This window comes from Oncorhynchus nerka, linkage group LG7 (assembly GCF_034236695.1).
Source record: "Oncorhynchus nerka isolate Pitt River linkage group LG7, Oner_Uvic_2.0, whole genome shotgun sequence".
Taxonomy (NCBI): Eukaryota; Metazoa; Chordata; class Actinopteri; order Salmoniformes; family Salmonidae; genus Oncorhynchus; species Oncorhynchus nerka.
In genome coordinates, this window is record NC_088402.1 from 96,340,393 (window position 1) to 96,360,355 (window position 19,963).

Below are 19,963 nucleotides of genomic sequence, written 5' to 3' on the forward strand. Positions count from 1 at the left end.
GTACACTCACAGAGAGTAAACTCACAGAGAGTAAACAGTACACTCACAGAGAGTAAACTCACAGAGAGTAAAGAGTATATTCACAGAGAGTAAACTCACAGAGAGTAAAGAGTATTCACAGAGAGTAAACAGTATACTCACAGAGAGTAAACAGTATTCACAGAGAGTAAACAGTATACTCACAGAGAGTAAAGAGTATTCACAGAGAGTAAACAGTATACTCACAGAGAGTAAACAGTATACTCACAGAGAGTAAAGAGTATTGACAGAGAGTAAACAGTATACTCACAGAGAGTAAAGAGTATTCACAGAGAGTAAACAGTATACTCACAGAGAGTAAACAGTATACTCACAGAGAGTAAAGAGTATTCACAGAGAGTAAACCATATACTCACAGAGGGTAAAGAGTATTCACAGAGAGTAAACAGTATTCACAGAGAGTAAACAGTATACTCACAGAGAGTAAAGCGTATTCACAGAGAGTAAACAGTATACTCGCAGAGAGTAAACAGTATACTCACAGAGAGTAAACAGTATACTCACAGAGAGTAAAGAGTATTCACAGAGAGTAAATGGTATACTCACAGAGAGTAAAGAGTATACACAGAGAGTAAACAGTATATTCACAAAGAGTTAACAGTTTTCTCACAGAGAGTAAAGAGTATTCACAGAGAGTAAATGGTATACTCACAGAGAGTAAAGAGTATTCACAGAGAGTAAACAGTATACTCACAGAGAGTAAACAGTATACTCACAGAGAGTAAACAGTATATTCACAGAGAGTAAACAGTATACTCACAGAGAGTAAAGAGTATTGACAGAGAGTAAACAGTATACTCACAGAGAGTAAAGAGTATTCACAGAGAGTAAACAGTATACTCACAGAGAGTAAAGAGTATTCACAGAGAGTAAACAGTATACTCACAGAGAGTAAAGAGTATTCACAGAGAGTAAACGGTATACTCACAGAGAGTAAAGAGTATTCACAGAGAGTAAACAGTATACTCACAGAGAGTAAAGAGTATACACAGAGAGTAAACAGTATACTCACAAAGAGTTAACAGTTTTCTCACAGAGAGTAAAGAGTATTCACAGAGAGTAAAGAGTATACTCACAGAGAGTAAAGAGTATTCACAGAGAGTAAACAGTATACTCACAGGGAGTAAACAGTATATTCACAGAGAGTAAACAGTATACTCACAGAGAGTAAAGAGTATTCACAGAGAGTAAATGGTATACTCACAGAGAGTAAAGAGTATACACAGAGAGTAAACAGTATACTCACAAAGAGTTAACAGTTTTCTCACAGAGAGTAAAGAGTATTCACAGAGAGTAAAGAGTATACTCACAGAGAGAAAAGAGTATTCACAGAGAGTAAACAGTATACTCACAGAGAGTAAACAGTATACTCACAGAGAGTAAACAGTATATTCACAGAGAGTAAACAGTATACTCACAGAGAGTTAACAGTATTCACAGAGCGTAAACAGTATACTCACAGAGAGTAAAGCGTATTCACAGAGAGTAAACAGTATACTCACAGAGAGTAAAGAGTATTGACAGAGAGTAAACAGTATACTCACAGAGAGTAAAGAGTATTCACAGAGAGTAAACAGTATACTCACAGAGAGTAAAGAGTATTGACAGAGAGTAAACAGTATACTCACAGAGAGTAAACAGTATATTCACAGAGAGTAAACAGTATACTCACAGAGAGTTAACAGTATTCACAGAGAGTAAACAGTATACTCACAGAGAGTAAAGCGTATTCACAGAGAGTAAACAGTATACTCACAGAGAGTAAAGAGTATTCACAGAGAGTAAACAGTATACTCACAGAGAGTAAAGAGTATTCACAGAGAGTAAACAGTATACTCACAGAGAGTTAACAGTTTTCTCAGAGAGTAAACGGTATACTCACAGAGAGTATATTCACAGAGAGTAAACAGTATACTCACAGAGAGTAAAGAGTATTCACAGAGAGTAAACAGTATACTCACAGAGAGTAAACAGTATACTCACAGAGAGTAAACAGTATATTCACAGAGAGTAAACAGTATACTCACAGAGAGTTAACAGTATTCACAGAGAGTAAACAGTATACTCACAGAGAGTAAAGCGTATTCACAGAGAGTAAACAGTATACTCACAGAGAGTAAACAGTATACTCACAGAGAGTAAAGAGTATTCACAGAGAGTAAACAGTATACTCACAGAGAGTAAAGAGTATTGACAGAGAGTAAACAGTATACTCACAGAGAGTAAAGAGTATTGACAGAGAGTAAACAGTATACTCACAGAGAGTAAACAGTGTACTCACAGAGAGTAAACAGTATACTCACAGAGAGTAAAGAGTATACACAGAGAGTAAACAGTATATTCACAGAGAGTAAACAGTATACTCACAGAGAGTTAACAGTATTCACAGAGAGTAAACAGTATACTCACAGAGAGTAAACAGTATACTCACAGAGAGTAAACAGTATACTCACAGAGAGTAAAGAGTATTGACAGAGAGTAAACAGTATACTCACAGAGAGTAAAGAGTATTCACAGAGAGTAAACAGTATACTCACAGAGAGTAAAGAGTATTGACAGAGAGTAAACGGTATACTCACAGAGAGTAAAGAGTATTGACAGAGAGTAAACAGTATACTCACAGAGAGTAAACAGTATACTCACAGAGAAACAGTTAACAGTATTCACAGAGAGTAAACAGTATACTCACAGAGAGTAAAGAGAGTATTTGACAGAGAGTAAACAGTATACTCACAGAGAGTAAAGAGTATTGACAGAGAGTAAACAGTATACTCACAGAGAGTAAACAGTATTCAAAGAGTAGACAGAGTAAACAGTATACTCACAGAGAGTAAAGAGTATTGACAGAGAGTAAACAGTATACTCACAGAGAGTAAACAGTGTACTCACAGAGAGTAAAGAGTATTCACAGAGAGTAAACAGTATACTCACAGAGAGTAAAGAGTGTTCACAGAGAGTAAACAGTATACTCACAGAGAGTAAAGAGTATACACAGAGAGTAAACAGTATATTCACAGAGAGTAAACAGTATACTCACAGAGAGTAAAGAGTATTGACAGAGAGTAAACAGTATACTCACAGAGAGTAAACAGTATACTCACAGAGAGTAAAGAGTATTCACAGAGAGTAAACAGTATACTCACAGAGAGTAAAGAGTATTGACAGAGAGTAAACAGTATACTCACAGAGAGTAAACAGTGTACTCACAGAGAGTAAACAGTATACTCACAGAGAGTAAAGAGTATTCACAGAGAGTAAACAGTATACTCACAGAGAGTTAACAGTATTCACAGAGAGTAAACAGTATACTCACAGAGAGTAAAGAGTATTCACAGAGAGTAAACAGTATACTCACAGAGAGTAAACAGTGTACTCACAGAGAGTAAACAGTATACTCACAGAGACTGTAGAGAGCTGAGCTGCTGGAAGGTATTCCTCTCAATCCTCCTAATTTGGTTATACTGCAGGCCTCTACACACACACACCCTGTTACTATAAAACAAGCAGTGAAACTGCAATACTAAAGCATAGACTCCTACTATTTCAGTCATACCATTATCAGAACGTTGTTCTAACATTCCGTTATCGGAACGTTGTTCTAACATTCCGTTATTGGAACGTTGTTCTAACATTCTGTTATTGGAACGTTGTTCTAACATTCTGTTATTGGAAGGTGGTTCTAACATTCTGTTATTGGAATGTGGTTCTAACAGTGTTATTCGAACGTTGTTCTAACATTCTGTTATTGGAACGTTGTTCTAACATAGTGTTATCGGAATGTTGTTCTAACATTCTGTTATTGGAACGTTGTTCTAACATTCTGTTATTGGAACGTTGTTCTAACATTCTGTTATTGGAAGGTGGTTCTAACATTCTGTTATTGGAACGTTGTTCTAACATTCTGTTATTGGAACGATGTTCTAACATTCTGTTATTGGAACGTTGTTCTAACATTCTGTTATTGGAACGTTGTTCTAACATTCTGTTATTGGAAGGTGGTTCTAACATTCTGTTATTGGAAGGTGGTTCTAACATTCTGTTATTGGAACGTTGTTCTAACATTCTGTTATTGGAAGGTGGTTCTAACATTCTGTTATTGGAACGTTGTTCTAACATTCTGTTATTGGAACGTTGTTCTAACATTCTGTTATTGGAACGATGTTCTAACATTCTGTTATTGGAACGTTGTTCTAACATTCTGTTATTGGAAGGTGGTTCTAACATTCTGTTATTGGAACGTTGTTCTAACATTCTGTTATTGGAACGTTGTTCTAACATTCTGTTATTGGAACGATGTTCTAACATTCTGTTATTGAAACGATGTTCTAACATTCTGTTATTGGAAGGTGGTTCTAATATAGTGTAATTGGAACAATGTTCTAACATTCTGTTATTGGAAGGTGGTTCTAACATAGTGTTATTGGAACGATGTTCTAACATTCTGTTATTGAAACGTTGTTCTAACATTCTGTTATTGGAACGTTGTTCTAACATTCTGTTATTGGAACGTTGTTCTAAGCTTCAACCATTACACCATGTTGACTCACATTTCCTGCAGGGCAGAGCAGTGATAGAAGCTGGGAAGATCCTCTATCTGATTATGAGACAGCTCGCTGTGAACACACAGGCAAAAATATCATCATAGTGTAATCTGGTGTTTCAGATCCATGTCAGAGGTAAGCAATTCTGTGGGTTTGGGATTTTATCAATTGGGGCATTTAGGGGGTACGGTTCAATTGAATTGTGTGTGTGTGCACATTCTTTCGCTCAAAGTACTCACAGTACTCTGAGGCGGAGTAGCTGCTGACACAACCGCTGAGGAAGAGTAGAGAGACCAGCCCTGGTCAATGTCCTAGAGAGAGGAGAGAGAGGGGGGAGTGAGAGACAGAAGAGGGTATTTGAGTATATTTGAGGGTATTGTAGTGATTGTTTAGGTCCAGGGAAGCCAGTTGATTCTTCTGTCTCTGTGATACTAACACAGTGAGACAGCTAGCTCAATAGGCTGAAGCTAAGCAGGGTTGGGACTAGTTGGTCCCTGGATGGGAGACCAGATTTGGCTGGATTCGGCTCTTCCCTCTAGTCTAAGAGATCCTAATGCCCCAGAACTTTGTCAATGTCAGTGCATGTGTGTGCTCTGTCATTCCCTCCCAGAGCCTCTGTCGTACCCTTCTAGAGCCTCTGTCACACTCTCCCAGAGCCCCTGTCACACCCTCCCAGCTCCTCTGTCACACCCTCCCAGAGCTCCTGTCACACCCTCCCAGAGCCTCTGTCATACCCTCCCAGAGCTTGTCGTACCCTCCCAGAGCTTGTCGTACCCTCCCAGAGCTTGCCATACCCTCCCAGAACATGCCGTACCCTCCCAGAGCCTGTCGTACCCTCCCAGAGCCTGTCGTACCCTCCCAGAGCTTGTCGTACCCTCCCAGAGCTTCTGTGGCCAGTTAGCTACCTGATGGTACAACTCTCCCCTCTCTCTCCTCCTTCTATTTCTGTCTCTGTTCCCATTCTCTGAGACACTCATTAGGTAGGGGAGACTGAGCCCCTGCACTCATTACAGCAGTAGTGTGTGTGTGTGTGTGTGTGTGTGTGTGTGTGTGTGTGTGTGTGTGTGTGTGTGTGTGTGTGTGTGTGTGTGTCTCTGTCTCTCTTACAGTGTTTCCAGGCTGGTGGTTCCTTTCAGGTCGGGGAAATCTCGTATCTGGGTCGCCCCGTTTAGGGAGCTGGAGAGGGACGCGCTCGTTAGTTAGATGGTACACACACACATACACACTCATGTGGTCTGCTATATCCAAGACATACATCCAAAAGTCATATTGTCAGACTGGAGAAGGAACCTCATTACTCACAGTGTATGGAGCTTAGGTAAAAACTGGAAAGCGGATCTTCCCACAGACTGGATGGGATTCTCATAGAAGTGACTGAGAAGAGGTCATGTTATTTATTTCACCAAGGCCTTTGTCTACGTGTACTTGTATGTGTGTGTGTTTATGTGTATTAATCAGTGTGTGTGTGTGTTTATCAGTGTGTGTGTGTGTTTATCAGTGTGTGTGTGTGTGTGTGTTTATCAGTGTGTGTGGGTGTTTATCAGTGTGTGTGTGTTTATCAGTGTGTGTGTGTGTTTATCAGTGTGTGTGTGTTTATCAGTGTGTGTGTGTGTTTATCAGTGTGTGTGTGTGTCTGTGTGTGTGTTTATCAGTGTGTGTGTGTGTGTGTGTGTGTGTGTGTGTGTGTGTTTATCAGTGTGTGTGTGTGTGTTTATCAGTGTGTGTGTGTGTGTTTATCAGTGTGTGTGTGTGTGTTTATCAGTGTGTGTGTGTGTTTATCAGTGTGTGTGTGTGTTTATCAGTGTGTGTGTGTGTGTGTTTATCAGTGTGTGTGTGTGTGTGTGTGTGTGTTTATCAGTGTGTGTGTTTATCAGTGTGTGTGTGTGTGTTTTAATCAGTGTATGTCTGTGTGTGTGTTTATCAGTGGGTGTGTGTGTTTATCAGTGTGTGTGTGTGTGTGTTTATCAGTGTGTGTGTGTGTGTATTAATCAGTGTGTGTCTGTGTGTGTGTTTATCTGTGTGTGTGTGTGTGTTTATCAGTGTGTGTGTGTGTTTATCAGTGTGTGTGTGTGTGTGTTTATCAGTGTGTGTGTGTGTGTGTGTGTTTGTGTGTGTGTGTGTGTTTATCAGTGTGTGTGTGTGTTTATCAGTGTGTGTGTGTGTGTGTGTGTGTGTGTGTGTGTGTGTGTTTATCAGTGGGTGTGTGTGTGTTTATCAGTGTGTGTGTGTGTGTGTGTGTGTGTGTGTGTGTGTGTGTGTGTGTGTTTTATCAGTGTGTGTGTGTGTGTGTGTTTATCAGTGTGTGTGTGTGTGTGTGTGTTTATCAGTGTGTGTGTGTGTGTGTGTGTGTTTATCAGTGTGTGTGTGTGTGTGTGTGTGTGTTTATCAGTGTGTGTGTGTGTGTGTGTGTGTGTGTTTATCAGTGTGTGTGTGTGTGTGTTTATCAGTGTGTGTGTGTGTGTGTTTATCAGTGTGTGTGTGTGTGTGTGTGTTTATGTGTATTAATCAGTTTATGAGTGTGTGTATCAGTGTGTGTGTGTGTGTGTGTGTGTGTGTGTGTGTGTGTTTATCAGTGTGTGTGTGGGGGGGGGGGGTTACTAACATGGTCTGTAGCTGGCGGTTTCCCATGAAGGCTCTCTCAGGGATCGCTCTGATGTTGTTGTGGTGGAACCCACTAGGACACACACACACACACACACACACACGTCAGAGCATCTGCTAAGTGCGAGAGAAATCATAGCCCTCCCCTCGGTGTGCAGCTATTGAGGTTTGAGATGTTGTACCCTGCATTAAAACCACTGATAAAATATGATATAAATATAACATCAACCACTGATCCTGATCACAGAGAGAACATATGATAGTCAAGCAGGCAACTGTGTGTGTTTCTGTGTGTCTGTGTGTGTGTGTGTGTGTGTGGACTCACAGTTCCTGAAGCTTTGCCAGGGTCCTGATGGCTGTAGGAAACTCTGGTAGATCATTGTAGTTCAGATCCCTGAGAGGGGAGATAGGAAGAGATAGAGAGGGGGAGATAGGAAGAGATAGAAGGAGAGAGATAGTGAGGGGGAAATAGGTAGAGAGGCAGGGAGACAAAGGGAGAGATAGGAAGAGAGAGAGGGAGAGAGATAGCGAGGGGGAGACAGGGAGACAAAGGGAGAGATATGGAGAGAGATAGCAAGGGGGAGATAGGTAGAGAGACAGGGAGACAAAGGGGAGGGGGAGATAGGAAGAGATAGAGGGAGAGAGATAGAGAGGGGGAATAGGTAGAGAGGCAGGGAGACAAAGGGAGAGATAGGAAGAGAGAGAGGGAGAGAGATAGCGAGGGGGAGACAAAGGGAGAGATAGGGAGAGAGATAGCAAGGGGGAGATAGGTAGAGAGACAGGGAGACAAAGGGGAGGGGGAGATAGGAAGAGATAGAGGGAGAGAGATAGAGAGGGGGAGATAGGAAGAGAGAGAGAGGGAGACAGAGGGAGAGAGAGAGGGGGAGATAGGAAGAGAGAGAGAGAGGGAGACAGAGGGAGAGATAGAGGAGAGGGAGATGAACCTGGAGAAGAGTCCCCTTAGTAAGCTGGTCCTGGGGCTCTATTCACAAACACACCCCACAGAGCCCCAGGACAGCAGCACAATTAGACCCAACCAAATCATGAGAAAACAAAAATATATTTATTTGACACATTGGAAAGAATTAACCACAAAACAGAGCAAACTAGAATGCTAACATGAAGCTTGTTGATTAACTTGTTAGATACATTTTGTATCTGCCTTTAACATCTCAAACAGGTGTAGTAGACCTCACAGTGAAATGCTGAATACAACAGGTGTAGTAGACCTTACAGTGAAATGCTGAATACAACAGGTGTAGTAGACCTTACAGTGAAATGCTGAATACAACAGGTGTAGTAGACCTCACAGTGAAATGATGAATACAACAGGTGTAGTAGACCTCACAGTGAAATGCTGAATACAACAGGTGTAGTAGACCTCACAGTGAAATGATGAATACAACAGGTGTAGTAGACCTCACAGTGAAATGCTGAATACAACAGGTGTAGTAGACCTTACAGTGAAATGCTGAATACAACAGGTGTAGTAGACCTCACAGTGAAATGCTGAATGCAACAGGTGTAGTAGACCTCACAGTGAAATGCTGAATGCAACAGGTGTAGTAGACCTTACAGTGAAATGCTGAATACAACAGGTGTAGTAGACCTCACAGTGAAATGCTGAATACAACAGGTGTAGTAGACCTCACAGTGAAATGCTGAATGCAACAGGTGTAGTAGACCTTACAGTGAAATGCTGAATACAACAGGTGTAGTAGACCTTACAGTGAAATGCTGAATACAACAGGTGTAGTAGACCTCACAGTGAAATGATGAATACAACAGGTGTAGTAGACCTCACAGTGAAATGCTGAATACAACAGGTGTAGTAGACCTTACAGTGAAATGCTGAATACAACAGGTGTAGTAGACCTCACAGTGAAATGCTGAATACAACAGGTGTAGTAGACCTCACAGTGAAATGATGAATACAACAGGTGTAGTAGACCTCACAGTGAAATGCTGAATACAACAGGTGTAGTAGACCTCACAGTGAAATGCTGAATACAACAGGTGTAGTAGACCTTACAGTGAAATGCAGAATACAACAGGTGTAGTAGACCTCACAGTGAAATGCTGAATACAACAGGTGTAGTAGACCTTACAGTGAAATGCTGAATACAACAGGTGTAGTAGACCTTACAGTGAAATGCTGAATACAACAGGTGTAGTAGACCTGACAGTGAAATGCTGAATACAACAGGTGTAGTAGACCTGACAGTGAAATGCAGAATACAACAGGTGTAGTAGACCTTACAGTGAAATGCTGAATACAACAGGTGTAGTAGACCTCACAGTGAAATGCTGAATACAACAGGTGTAGTAGACCTGACAGTGAAATGCTGAATACAACAGGTGTAGTAGACCTGACAGTGAAATGCTGAATACAACAGGTGTAGTAGACCTTACAGTGAAATGCTGAATACAACAGGTGTAGTAGACCTCACACTGAAACGCTGAATACAACATGTGTAGTAGACCTTACAGTGAAATGCTGAATACAACAGGTGTAGTAGACCTCACAGTGAAATGCTGAATACAACAGGTGTAGTAGACCTCACAGTGAAATGCTGAATACAACAGGTCTAGTAGACCTCACAGTGAAATGCTGAATACAACAGGTGTAGTAGACCTTACAGTGAAATGCTGAATACAACAGGTGTAGTAGACCTCACAGTGAAACGCTGAATACAACAGGTGTAGTAGACCTCACAGTGAAATGCTGAATACAACAGGTGTAGTAGACCTTACAGTGAAATGCTGAATACAACAGGTGTAGTAGACCTCACAGTGAAACGCTGAATACAACAGGTGTAGTAGACCTTACAGTGAAATGCTGAATACAACAGGTGTAGTAGACCTTACAGTGAAATGCTGAATACAACAGGTGTAGTAGACCTCACAGTGAAATGCTGAATACAACAGGTGTAGTAGACCTCACAGTGAAATGCTGAATACAACAGGTGTAGTAGACCTCACAGTGAAATGCTGAATACAACAGGTGTAGTAGACCTCACAGTGAAATGCTGAATACAACAGGTGTAGTAGACCTTACAGTGAAATGCTGAATACAACAGGTCTAGTAGACCTCACAGTGAAATGATGAATACAACAGGTGTAGTAGACCTCACAGTGAAATGATGAATACAACAGGTGTAGTAGACCTCACAGTGAAATGCTGACTTACAGGCTCTAACCAATAGTGCAAAAAAGGTATTAGGTGAACAATAGGTAAGTAAAGAAATAAAACAACAGTAAAAAGACAGGATGTATACAGTAGAGAGGCTATATACAGTAGAGGGGCTATATACAGTAGAGAGACTATATACAGTAGAGGGGTTATATACAGTAGAGCGGCTATATACAGTAGAGAGGCTATATACAGTAGAGGGGCTATATACAGTAGAGAGGTTATATACAGTAGAGAGGCTATATACAGTAGAGGGGCTATATACAGTAGAGGCTATATACAGTAGAGAGGCTATATACAGTAGAGAGGCTATATACAGTAGAGAGGCTATATACAGTAGAGGGGTTATATACAGTAGAGGGGCTATATACAGTAGAGAGGTTATATACATTAGAGAGGCTATATACAGTAGAGGGGCTATATACAGTAGAGAGGCTATATACAGTAGAGGGGCTATATACAGTAGAGAGACTATATACAGTAGAGGGGTTATATACAGTAGAGAGGCTATATACAGTAGAGGGGTTATATACAGTAGAGGGGCTATATACAGTAGAGAGGTTATATACAGTAGAGAGGCTATATACAGTAGAGGGGCTATATACAGTAGAGGCTATATACAGTAGAGAGGCTATATACTGTAGAGAGGCTATATACAGTAGAGAGGTTATATACAGTAGAGAGGCTATATACAGTAGACAGGTTATATACAGTAGAGGGGCTATAAACAGTAGAGAGGCTACATACAGTAGAGGGGCTATAAAAGTAGCAAGGCTATATACAGTAGAGAGGCTATATACAGTAGTGTGGCTATAAATGTTGCAAGGCTATATACAGTAGAGAGGCTATATACAGTAGAGAGGCTATATACAGTAGAGGGGTTATATACAGTAGAGGCTATATACAGTAGAGAGGCTCTATACAGCAGTGAGGTTATATACAGTAGAGAGTCTATATACAGTAGAGGTTATATACAGTAGAGAGTCTATATACAGTAGAGGTTATATACAGTAGAGAGGCTATATACAGTAGAGGCTATATACAGTAGAGAGGCTCTATACAGCAGTGAGGTTATATACAGTAGAGAGTCTATATACATTAGAGAGGCTATATACAGTAGAGGTTATATACAGTAGAGAGTCTATATACATTAGAGAGGCTATATACAGTAGAGAGGCTATATACAGTAGAGGGGCTATATACAGTAGAGAGGCTATATACAGTAGAGGGGCTATATACAGTAGAGGGGCTATATACAGTAGAGGGGCTATATACAGTAGAGAGGTTATATACAGTATAGAGGCTATATACAGTAGAGTGGCTATATACAGTAGAGAGGTTATATACAGTAGAGGGACTATATACAGTAGAGGGGCTATATACAGTAGAGAGGCTCTATACAGCAGAGAGGCTATATACAGTAGAGAGGCTATAAAAGTAGCAAGGCTATATACAGCAGAGAGGCTATATACAGTAGAGAGGCTATATACAGCAGAGAGGCTATATACAGCAGAGAGGCTATATACAGCAGAGAGGCTATATACAGTAGAGAGGCTATAAAAGTAGCAAGGCTATATACAGCAGAGAGGCTATATACAGTAGAGAGGCTATAAAAGTAGCAAGGCTATATACAGTAGAGAGGCTATATACAGTAGAGGGGATATATACAGTAGAGAGTCTATATACAGTAGAGGTTATATACAGTAGAGAGTCTATATACATTAGAGAGGCTATATACAGTAGAGAGGCTATATACAGTAGAGAGGCTATATACAGTAGAGGCTATATACAGTAGAGAGGCTATATACAGTAGAGGGGTTATATACAGTAGAGGGGCTATATACAGTAGAGAGTCTATATACATTAGAGAGGCTATATACAGTAGAGGTTATATACAGTAGAGAGTCTATATACAGTAGAGGGGCTATATAGAGTAGAGAGGCTATATACAGTAGAGGCTATATACAGTAGAGAGGCTATATACAGTAGAGGGGCTCTATACAGTAGAGGGGCTCTATACAGTAGAGAGGCTATATACAGTAGAGAGGCTATATACAGTAGAGAGGCTATATACAGTAGAGAGGCTATATACAGTAGAGGGGCTATATACAGTAGAGAGGCTATATACAGTAGAGGATATATACAGTAGAGGCTATATACAGTAGAGAGGCTATATACAGTAGAGGGGCTCTATACAGTAGAGAGGCTATATACAGTAGACAGGTTATATACAGTAGAGGGGCTATATACAGTAGAGGCTATATACAGTAGAGAGGCTATATACTGTAGAGAGGCTATATACAGTAGAGAGGTTATATACAGTAGAGAGGCTATATACAGTAGAGGGGCTATATACAGTAGAGAGGCTATATACAGTAGAGAGGCTACATACAGTAGAGGGGCTATAAAAGTAGCAAGGCTATATACAGTAGAGAGGCTATATACAGTAGTGTGGCTATAAATGTTGCAAGGCTATATACAGTAGAGAGGCTATATACAGTAGAGAGGCTATATACAGTAGAGGGGTTATATACAGTAGAGGCTATATACAGTAGAGAGGCTCTATACAGCAGTGAGGTTATATACAGTAGAGAGTCTATATACAGTAGAGGTTATATACAGTAGAGAGTCTATATACAGTAGAGGTTATATACAGTAGAGAGGCTATATACAGTAGAGGCTATATACAGTAGAGAGGCTCTATACAGCAGTGAGGTTATATACAGTAGAGAGTCTATATACATTAGAGAGGCTATATACAGTAGAGGTTATATACAGTAGAGAGTCTATATACATTAGAGAGGCTATATACAGTAGAGGGCTATATACAGTAGAGGGCTATATACAGTAGAGGCTATATACAGTAGAGGGGCTATATACAGTAGAGGGGCTATATACAGTAGAGGGGCTATATACAGTAGAGAGGTTATATACAGTATAGAGGCTATATACAGTAGAGTGGCTATATACAGTAGAGAGGTTATATACAGTAGAGGGACTATATACAGTAGAGGGGCTATATACAGTAGAGAGGCTCTATACAGCAGAGAGGCTATATACAGTAGAGAGGCTATAAAAGTAGCAAGGCTATATACAGCAGAGAGGCTATATACAGTAGAGAGGCTATATACAGCAGAGAGGCTATATACAGCAGAGAGGCTATATACAGCAGAGAGGCTATATACAGTAGAGAGGCTATAAAAGTAGCAAGGCTATATACAGCAGAGAGGCTATATACAGTAGAGAGGCTATAAAAGTAGCAAGGCTATATACAGTAGAGAGGCTATATACAGTAGAGGGGATATATACAGTAGAGAGTCTATATACAGTAGAGGTTATATACAGTAGAGAGTCTATATACATTAGAGAGGCTATATACAGTAGAGAGGCTATATACAGTAGAGAGGCTATATACAGTAGAGGCTATATACAGTAGAGAGGCTCTATACAGTAGTGAGGTTATATACAGTAGAGAGTCTATATACATTAGAGAGGCTATATACAGTAGAGGTTATATACAGTAGAGAGTCTATATACAGTAGAGGGGCTATATAGAGTAGAGAGGCTATATACAGTAGAGGCTATATACAGTAGAGAGGCTATATACAGTAGAGGGGCTCTATACAGTAGAGGGGCTCTATACAGTAGAGAGGCTATATACAGTAGAGAGGCTATATACAGTAGAGAGGCTATATACAGTAGAGAGGCTATATACAGTAGAGGGGCTATATACAGTAGAGAGGCTATATACAGTAGAGGATATATACAGTAGAGGCTATATACAGTAGAGAGGCTATATACAGTAGAGGGGCTCTATACAGTAGAGAGGCTATATACAGTAGACAGGTTATATACAGTAGAGGGCTATATACAGTAGAGGCTATATACAGTAGAGGGCTATATACTGTAGAGAGGCTATATACAGTAGAGAGGTTATATACAGTAGAGAGGCTATATACAGTAGAGGGGCTATATACAGTAGAGAGGCTATATACAGTAGAGAGGCTATATACAGTAGAGGGGCTCTATACAGTAGAGAGGTTATATACAGTAGAGAGGCTATATACAGTAGAGGGGCTCTATACAGTAGAGAGGCTATATACAGTAGACAGGTTATATACAGTAGAGGGGCTATATACAGTAGAGGCTATATACAGTAGAGAGGCTATATACTGTAGAGAGGCTATATACAGTAGAGAGGTTATATACAGTAGAGAGGCTATATACAGTAGAGGGGCTATATACAGTAGAGAGGCTATATACAGTAGAGAGGCTATATACAGTAGAGGGGCTCTATACAGTAGAGAGGTTATATACAGTAGAGAGGCTATATACAGTAGACAGGTTATATACAGTAGAGGGGCTATATACAGTAGAGAGGCTATATACAGTAGAGGGGCTATAAACAGTAGAGAGGCTACATACAGTAGAGAGGCTATATACAGTAGAGGGGATATATACAGTAGAGAGGCTATATACAGTAGAGAGGCTATATACAGTAGAGGGGCTATATACAGTAGAGGGGCTATATACAGTAGAGAGGCTATATACAGTAGAGAGGCTATATACAGTAGAGGGGCTATATACAGTAGAGAGGCTATATACAGTAGAGAGGCTATATACAGTAGAGGGGCTATATACAGTAGAGGGGCTATATACAGTAGAGGGGCTATATACAGTAGAGGGGCTATATACAGTAGAGAGTATATATACAGTAGAGGGGTTATATACAGTAGAGAGGCTATATACAGTAGAGAGGCTATATACAGTAGAGAGGTTATATACAGTAGAGGCTATATACAGTAGAGGCTATATACAGTAGAGAGGCTATATACAGTAGAGAGGCTATATACAGTAGAGAGGCTATATACAGTAGAGGGGCTATATACAGTAGAGAGGCTATATACAGTAGAGAGGCTACATACAGTAGAGAGGCTATATACAGTAGAGAGTCTATATACAGTAGAGAGGCTATATACAGTAGAGAGGCTCTATACAGGCACCGGTTAGTCAGGCTGATTGAGGTAGTATGTACATGTAGATATGGTTAAAGTGACGATGCATATATGATGAACAGAGAGTAGCAGCAGTGTAAAAGAGGGGTTGCGGGGGACACACAATGCAAATAATCCAGGTAGCCATTTGATTACCTGTTCAGGAGTCTTATGGCTTGGGGGTAAAAACTGTTGAGAAGCCTTTTTGTCCTAGACTTGGCACTCCGGTACCGCTTGCCATGCGGTAGTAGAGAGAACAGTCTATGACTGGGGTGGCTGGGGTCTTTGACCATTTTTAGGGCCTTCCTCTGACACCGCCTGGTATAGAGGTCCTGGATAGCAGGAAGCTTGGCCCCAGTGATGTACTGGGCCTTCCTCTGACACCGCCTGGTGTAGAGGTCCTGGATAGCAGGAGGCTTGGCCCCAGTGATGTACTGGGCCTTCCTCTGACACCGCCTGATACAGAGGTCCTGGATAGCAGGAAGCTTGGCCCCAGTGATGTACTGGGCCTTCCTCTGACACCGCCTGGTGTAGAGGTCCTGGATAGCAGGCGGCTTAGCCCCAGTGATGTACTGGGCCTTCCTCTGACACCGCCTGATACAGAGGTCCTGGATAGCAGGAAGCTTGGCCCCAGTGATGTACTGGGCCTTCCTCTGACACCGCCTGGTGTAGAGGTCCTGGATAGCAGGCGGCTTAGCCCCAGTGATGTACTGGGCCTTCCTCTGACACCGCCTGGTGTAGAGGTCCTGGATGACAGGCAGCTTTGCCCCAGTGATGTACTGGGCCTTCCTCTGACACCGCCTGGTGTAGAGGTCCTGGATAGCAGGCGGCTTAGCCCCAGTGATGTACTGGGCCTTCCTCTGACACCGCCTGGTGTAGAGGTCCTGGATGGCAGGCGGCTTGGCCCCAGTGATGTACTGGGCCTTCCTCTGACACCGCCTGGTATAGAGTTCCTGGATGGCAGGAAGCTTGGCCCCAGTGATGTACTGGGCCTTCCTCTGACACCGCCTGGTATAGAGGTCCTGGATGGCAGGCGGCTTGGCCCCAGTGATGTACTGGGCCTTCCTCTGACACCGCCTGGTATAGAGGTCCTGGATGGCAGGAAGCTTGGCCCCAGTGATGTACTGGGCCTTCCTCTGACACCGCCTGGTATAGAGGTCCTGGATGGCAGGCGGCTTGGCCCCAGTGATGTACTGGGCCTTCCTCTGACACCGCCTGGTATAGAGGTCCTGGATGGGAGGAAGCTTGGCCCCAGTGATGTACTGGGCCTTCCTCTGACACCGCCTGGTATAGAGGTCCTGGATGGCAGGCGGCTTGGCCCCAGTGATGTACTGGGCCTTCCTCTGACACCGCCTGGTATAGAGGTCCTGGATGGCAGGCGGCTTGGCCCCAGTGATGTACTGGGCCTTCCTCTGACACCGCCTGGTATAGAGGTCCTGGATGGCAGGCGGCTTGGCCCCAGTGATGTACTGGGGGTCATACGCATTACCCTCTGTAGTGCCTTGCAGTCGGAGGTCGAGCAGTTGCCGTACCAGGCAGTGATGCAACCAGTGCTTTTGATGTTGCAGCTGTATAACCTTTGGGGGCGTGCTCGGTCCTCCAAGGATTTAGGGGGAATAGGTTTTGTCGTGCCCTCTTCATGACTGTCTTGGTGTGTTTGGACCATTCTAGTTTGTTGTTGATGTGGACACCAAGGAACTTGAAGCTCTCAACCTGCTCCACTGTAGCCCTTTCATGATATCCAAGATTCCAAGATGGCATAGCAGTTCGGACGTCTTTTGTCCTCGTCTTGTCGTGTCGTGTATATATATATATTTACAACTTTTTTTTCACATACATTTTATTTTTATTTTCCATCAACTCATCTTCAATACACTCTCCTGCAACCTGCCTCACCAATTGATATGTATAAATACGTATTATTTACCTCAAATCTGCAATCAAATCTGCAATCCTCCAAGAAGCTAGCCAGGAGCTAGCCAGAAGCTAATCAGAAGCTAGTTAGCTTCTTTACTGGCAACTCGTTCGTATTCAGCTAACCACGGTTTGTGGTCATTAGCTATCCTTTAACTCGAAAATCTATCGCCAGTTTTGTACGGCGCAGCGCGGCTCGAACGGAACATACCGGACCGATTTTTCTCTCCATGTCCCTGGTTTCAACTGCTCTCTGGACATTCACTCCCGGATCTCACAGCTAGCTGGCTGCTATCCGTGTGTCTATCTGCTTTCGTCGATTCCGGAGCAAACATCAATTACTCCGGAGCTAGCGAGCTCAGTCAACCACTCCTGAGCTCCGTCAATCACTCCTGGGCTGCAGTCACCTATCCGGACCCGTTTTACTGCCTACACGGAGCCCCTCCGGGCCTTCACAACTGGACTGCCGACGTTATCTACCCGAAGGAGATCCGGCTGGCTCCAAGAGGTGGCTAATAACAGACCTCCATCCTATGCTAGCTTGCTACCGATGGCCTGGCTAGCTGTCTAAATCGCTGTGACCCCCAACCAACCTCTCCACTCCCTGGACCCTTTTTGATCACTCGACTAAGGATGCCTCTCCTTAATGTCAATATGTCTTGTCCATTGCTGTTCTGGTTAGTGTTTATTGGCTTATTTCACTGTAGAGCCTCTAGTCCTGCTCACTATACCTTATCCAACTTATTAGTTCCACCACCCACACATGCAATGACATCTCCTGGTTTCAATGATGTTTCTAGAGACAATATCTCTCTCTTCATCACTCAATACCTAGGTTTACCTCCACTGTACTCACATCCTACCATACCTTTGTCTGTACATTATACCTTGATGCTATTTTATCGCCCCCAGAAACCTCCTTTTACTCTCTGTTCCAGACGTTCTAGACGACCAATTCTTATTGCTTTTAGCCGTACCCTTATTCTTCTCCTCCTATGTTCCTCTGGCGATGTAGAGGTGAATCCAGGCCCTGCAGTGCCTAGCTCCACTCCTATTCCCCAGGCGCTCTCTTTTGATGACTTCTGTAACTGTAATAGCCTTGGTTTCATGCATGTTAACATTAGAAGCCTCCTCCCTAAGTTTGTTCTTTTCACTGCTTTAGCACACTCTGCCAACCCGGATGTTCTAGCTGTGTCTGAATCCTGGCTTAGGAAGACCACCAAAAATTCAGAAATTTTAATTCCAAACTACAACATTTTCAGACAAGATAGAACTGCTAAAGGGGCGGTGTTGCAATCTACTGCAAAGATAGCCTGCAGAGTTCTGTCCTACTATCCAGGTCTGTACCCAAACAATTTGAACTTCTACTTTTAAAAATCCACCTCTCTAAAAACAAGTCTCTCACCGTTGCCGCCTGCTATAGACCACCCTCTGCTCCCAGCTGTGCTCTGGACACCATATGTGAACTGATTGCCCCCATCTATCTTCAGAGCTCGTGCTGCTAGGCGACCTAAACTGGAACATGCTTAACACCCCAGCCATCCTACAATCTAAACTTGATGCCCTCAATCTCACACAAATTATCAATGAACCTACCAGGTACCCCCAAAGCCTTAAACACGGGCACCCTCATAGATATCATCCTAACCAACTTCCCCTCTAAATACACCTCTGCTGTCTTCAACCAAGATCTCAGCGATCACTGCCTCATTGCCTGCATCCGTAATGGGTCAGCGGTCAAACGACCTCCACTCATCACTGTAAAACGCTCCCTGAAACACTTCAGCGAGCAGGCCTTTCTAATCGACCTGGCCGGGGTGTCCTGGAAGGATATTGATCTCATCCCGTCAGTAGAGGATGCCTGGATATTTTTTAAAAATGCCTTCCTAACAATGTTAAATAAACATGCCCCATTCAAGAAAATTAGAACCAGGAACAGATATAGCCCTTGGTTCTCCCCAGACCTGACTGCCCTTAACCAACACAAAAACATCCTATGGCGTTCTGCATTAGCATCGAACAGTCCCCGTGATATGCAGCTGTTCAGGGAAGCTAGAAACCGTTATACACAGGCAGTTAGAAAAGCCAAGGCTAGCTTTTTCAAGCAGAAATTTGCTTCCTGCAACACTAACTCTAAAAAGTTCTGGGACACTGTAAAGTCCATGGAGAATAAGAACACCTCCTCCCAGCTGCCCACTGCACTGAAGATAGGAAACACTGTCACCACTGATAAATCCACCATAATTGAGAATTTCAATAAGCATTTTTCTACGGCTGGCCATGCTTTCCACCTGGCAACTCCTACGGTCAACAGCACTGCACCCCAACAGCAACTCGCCCAAGCCTTCCCCATTTCTCCTTCTCCCAAATCCATTCAGCTGAAGTTCTGAAAGAGCTGAAAAATCTGGACCCCTACAAATCAGCCGGGCTAGACAATCTGGACCCTTTCTTTCTAAAATTATCTGCCGAAATTGTTGCCACCCCTATTACTAGCCTGTTCAACCTCTCTTTCGTGTCATCTGAGATTCCCAAAGATTGGAAAGCAGCTGCGGTCATCCCCTCTTCAAAGGGGGGACACTCTTGACCCAAACTGCTACAGACCTATATCTATCCTACCATGCCTTTCTAAGGTCTTCGAAAGCCAAGTCAACAAACAGATTACCGACCATTTCGAATCTCAC

At 42.6% G+C, this 19,963-nt stretch overlaps 1 protein-coding gene across 1 annotated transcript in view; it reads right to left on the reverse strand.

Annotated features, from left to right (window-relative positions):
• LOC115128116 (leucine-rich repeat-containing G-protein coupled receptor 6) overlaps window positions 1–19,963 on the reverse strand; it is a 134,941-nt gene that overhangs the window by 37,271 nt on the left and 77,707 nt on the right. Inside the window, exons 7-13 of the mRNA XM_065021015.1 lie at window positions 7,507–7,575; window positions 7,183–7,254; window positions 5,883–5,954; window positions 5,688–5,756; window positions 4,820–4,891; window positions 4,587–4,652; window positions 3,439–3,510 (exon numbers count right to left, since the gene is read on the reverse strand). Of these exons, the coding sequence (XP_064877087.1) occupies window positions 3,439–3,510; window positions 4,587–4,652; window positions 4,820–4,891; window positions 5,688–5,756; window positions 5,883–5,954; window positions 7,183–7,254; window positions 7,507–7,575 (492 nt within the window). The remainder of the gene's footprint in view (window positions 1–3,438; window positions 3,511–4,586; window positions 4,653–4,819; window positions 4,892–5,687; window positions 5,757–5,882; window positions 5,955–7,182; window positions 7,255–7,506; window positions 7,576–19,963) is intronic.